This window comes from Cibotium barometz, chromosome 5 (genome assembly GCF_041138505.1).
Source record: "Cibotium barometz isolate CiBa-2024 chromosome 5, ASM4113850v1, whole genome shotgun sequence".
In the NCBI taxonomy this organism is placed as follows: Eukaryota; Viridiplantae; Streptophyta; class Polypodiopsida; order Cyatheales; family Cibotiaceae; genus Cibotium; species Cibotium barometz.
Window position 1 is genome coordinate 63,081,060 of NC_141050.1, and position 3,998 is coordinate 63,085,057.

The 3,998-nt window shown below is 41.5% G+C and overlaps 1 protein-coding gene across 1 annotated transcript; it reads left to right on the forward strand.

Moving 5' to 3' along the window:
* Window positions 1–304: 304 nt before the first annotated feature.
* Window positions 305–1,175, forward strand: LOC147638746 (auxin-responsive protein SAUR50-like). The gene has a single exon (XM_086796342.1). The coding sequence runs from the start codon at window positions 394–396 to the stop codon at window positions 946–948; it is 555 nt and encodes a 184-aa protein (XP_086652468.1). The 5' UTR covers window positions 305–393; the 3' UTR covers window positions 949–1,175.
* Window positions 1,176–3,998: the final 2,823 nt, after the last annotated feature.

A 3,998-nucleotide genomic window follows, 5' to 3' on the forward strand; every position in this document is an offset into this window, starting at 1 on the left:
TCAATGCATTATTAAAGCTCCCAATTGACCCAAAAAAGTGGCAACATGAGTTGTTCAGATCTAGAAAGTATTGAGCGTATCAAAACAAGTGGTGGATCTCCACTCACAAATGTGATGCTACATGGGTGGCGGGCACACATCAAAAAAAAAAATTTGACGCTTCTAGTCTTGGAGTTTCCGCAAGGTCTACATGATCTCTCTCAAGCGTAGATATGTTGTGCGTGCATGCATGTATGTTCTACAGAATGTAGATGCATACATTCTAAGCCAATAAATAGCTGCCTCTGGGATAGATATTTAAAAATTGCGTGGTACAAACTCGCGGAGCTTTTCTTTTTGTGAGATCTCTCCCTCTCTCTCTGTCTGTCTGTCTCTCTCTCTCTCTCTCTCAACATGAACAGCGATAACTACAACCCAGTGAAGATTAGCAAGCTTCATCAGATAGTGCGTCTTAGGCAGATGCTGCAAAAGTGGAGAAGGGTGGCCACCATAGACGGAACGCTAGCGGCCCTTTCCCCAAGGAAGCGTAGATCTGGTTGTGAGCACGACCATGGCGATCAACAACAACAACAACAACAGCCATCCCTACCTCCAGAGGGCTATCTTGCGGTGTATGTTGGTAGAGAGCGCAGAAGGTTCATCATCAGAACGGAGCACATCAACCACCCACTCTTCCGCGGCCTTCTTGAGAGAACCGAAGAAGAGTTTGGGTTCAATCAAAGCGGAGGCCTTACCATAGCCTGCGAGGCCGTCTTCTTCGAGCACTTGCTTTGGATGGTGGATAATAAGCACCTGGACCATCTCGAGAGTGGCCCGGAGCTCCGCGAGTTTCTAGATTTCTACCACATTGGAAGCTCTTGTTGCTTGCAAGAAGCAAACCTTACTCTGCAAGCGGAAATTAGTAATAATGAGCCTAATGGGCTTCACTACACCCCATGCAGCAATTAGATCCGTGCTCAATCTTGCAGCCCAATTCGTTGTTGTTCATTGGCCTGTACGTATTTAGGCCTTGGTAATAAGAGTAGATATATTTTGGCCAAATCCCTCTGTTGGCACAATGCCATATTGTTCTGTGCACAATTAGCTGACTTCAAATTGCATAATCTGTGTGGGACAACCCTAACATGTTGGTCTTAGGGCGAGTTTTAATGTAACATCAAATATAGTACAGCTTATCATACTTATCATGCCAGTTTTTTTATTTGAAATTAGGGCTGCCCTTGATCTTTTAAATTGACGGTACATATCGTGCTGTTGCTATTTTGATTTGACATAACTAGCCAGTATTTTTTTATTTGAAATTAGGGCTGCCCTTGATCTTTTAAATTGACGGTACATATCGTGCTGTTGCTATTTTGATTTGACATAACTACAGACAATATAGCGCTAGTTTGTCGTCGTCATCTTCTTCTTCTTTTTAATTTTTATTTTGGAGGGGGGGGCTTCTTACGAACACTACATTTCTCCTGATCGGCTGCAGATACAATCCTGTTGAAATTTCGTACACCGGAAATTGGTTGTTCTGAAATTGGCAAGGAGCTAAATGCTTAGTGATAAATGGGAGATATGAGATTCGGACGCATATTCGCTCAATCATGAACTCGTCGTTAGCCCACTCAAGGGATGCTCCTATCCACGATGCTACTTGCAGTTGCGCGTTAGGACTAGCCCAGGTGCTGTGAGAGAGAGAGAGAGAGAGAGAGAGACCGAGACCACCGGAAGCCAATATTTGTGTAAACAAAGAGAGACTTGATCGTGTGTGTGCCTTTGAGAGAGAGAGAGAGAGAGTATTTCGCCCCTTCCTCATTTGGGGGCAAGTCGACAATTGAGAGGGATCACCCTCCTTTGTCACTCGGCATAGGCCCTCTGTCTCTTACGTGATTAATGAAATGCAAGGGATTTGAATTTTGAGGAGAGATTGTGTGTCTATATATGTGTTTTTGTTGTTGTTTTTGTGTGTGAGAGAGAGAAAAACTTCTGATGGCTGGACCAATGTTATATATAATAACACTGAAACACATGGAATGGGACTTCAACCCAAGACAACCTAAGATCTCTTTGTTTGGAAGCTTAATGCATGAACGTTAGAGAGACAGAATTAAAATCTCTTTGTTTGGAAGATTAATGCGTGTGTGTGAGAGAGGCAAGTCTTCTTTTTTGCTGAACTTGGGGATGGTCATTGTAACTGCCTTCAATTTACCTATTTCATGGCCACATTGGTATTAATTTGTGCATGTGAGTCTTTTTAATTTCCTTCTATGTATCTAAGTTCCATGGCCACACTGGTATTAGTTTCTTTAGTTCCTTAACTTCCTCCTTCAAGATGTCCAACAAATTAGTTCCAAGGAGCTTATGATACAATGTACTATTCAGGATCAAACCCAATGCAATGGGTTCTCAAACTATCTGAGCAAATTTGAGTAGTTATACTTTCTTAAGAATCATAGTAAGTGAGTTCTTCATAACCTACTTGGTGATTATAGACCCATAATCCTATTTTACTTGAAAAGGAGTACTAAGAATGTGCACCACCTTGTCTTAGCTTGGAGATGAAGGGATCTAGATGCTCTCTGTAGTACCACCATCACTAGCATGGAAGATAGCATGTGACGTGTCTCCACAACTATAGAAGAATGTCTCCACCACATCTACAAAAAGTATGGTTCAACATGTCTCATAGCTACTAAAGCGTAGACTCAAAGTTACACAAGCATGGCCTTCGTTGTATAGGATAAGCTAATACAACTTGTATGTGGACATTGTGTACATATGACATAAGTGTTAGCGGGACATGTGCCATATTGAGTGTTAGAGGGCCTTCATCACCACTTCTCCATTGTCATTCACATCGCATCATCATCCAATAGATTTATCAGCATCGTCATCATTATAACAACGGTTGCATCCTTCTAGTAACATTTTCTACACTTTAACATTTTTCATACACTTTGCAAGTCTCTTCACCATTGGAGCTATCTTGGTTGCATTCAATGGGCATTGCAAGTTAACGAGATATGTGCCATTTGTGTGAGAGATGTGTTGTTTGCAGGTTGAAATGGTAGGTAGTGATATATTTGGGATGTTTGCTACTGAGGATAAGGTTAACCTACCTGTTGTGGTCCCATATGATGCATCATGGCATGCCCTATCTCGCCTACATATGATACTATACAAGTACTTCGGATGGTGATGCTAGTTCAGATGTTATAACTGTGGTACCTATACCTCTCATGAAACATGCCAAGTGGAATGGCAGAGATACACATACACATGAATTGGTGGCACTTGCTGTGAAAAGGATCATTATCCCTCATATTCACTCGTGTAAGACTTCCAAGTAGGCGTTTAACTAGGTGTGAGTTTTCCCTACTTGCAAAAGTAGTTAGAGTCCAAGAATATGATTGAAGGAGACTCGATGGATGCGTTTCTTACAAGGATCAAAGATCATAGAGAGCACATCTTGATGTATTGGAAGAGGCTCACCTACATAGTTCATTTGTGTCTAGAGTTCTAATAGCTTTACCAAATCCATACCAGGGTTTTACATCCACACTTTAGCTTATGTTCAGATGTTATAACTGTGGTACCTATACCTCTCACAAAACATGCCAAGTGGAATGGCAGAGATACACATACAAATGCATTGGTGGCACTTGCTGTGAAAAGGATCATTATCCCTCATATTCACTCGTGTAAGACTTCCAAGTAGGCTTTTTACTAGGTGTGAGTTTGCCGTACTTGAGAAAGTAGTTATCATCCAAGAATATGATTGAAGGAGACTCCATGGATGAGTTTCTTACAAGGATCAAAGATCTTAGAGGGCACATCTTGATGTATTGAAAGAGGCCCACCTAGATAGTTCATTTGTGTCTAGAGTTCTCATAGCTTTACCAAATCCATACCAAGGTTTTACATCCACACTTTAGCTTATGTTCAGATGTTAGAACTGTGGTACCTATACCTCTCACGAAACATGTCAAGTGGAATGGCAGAGATAC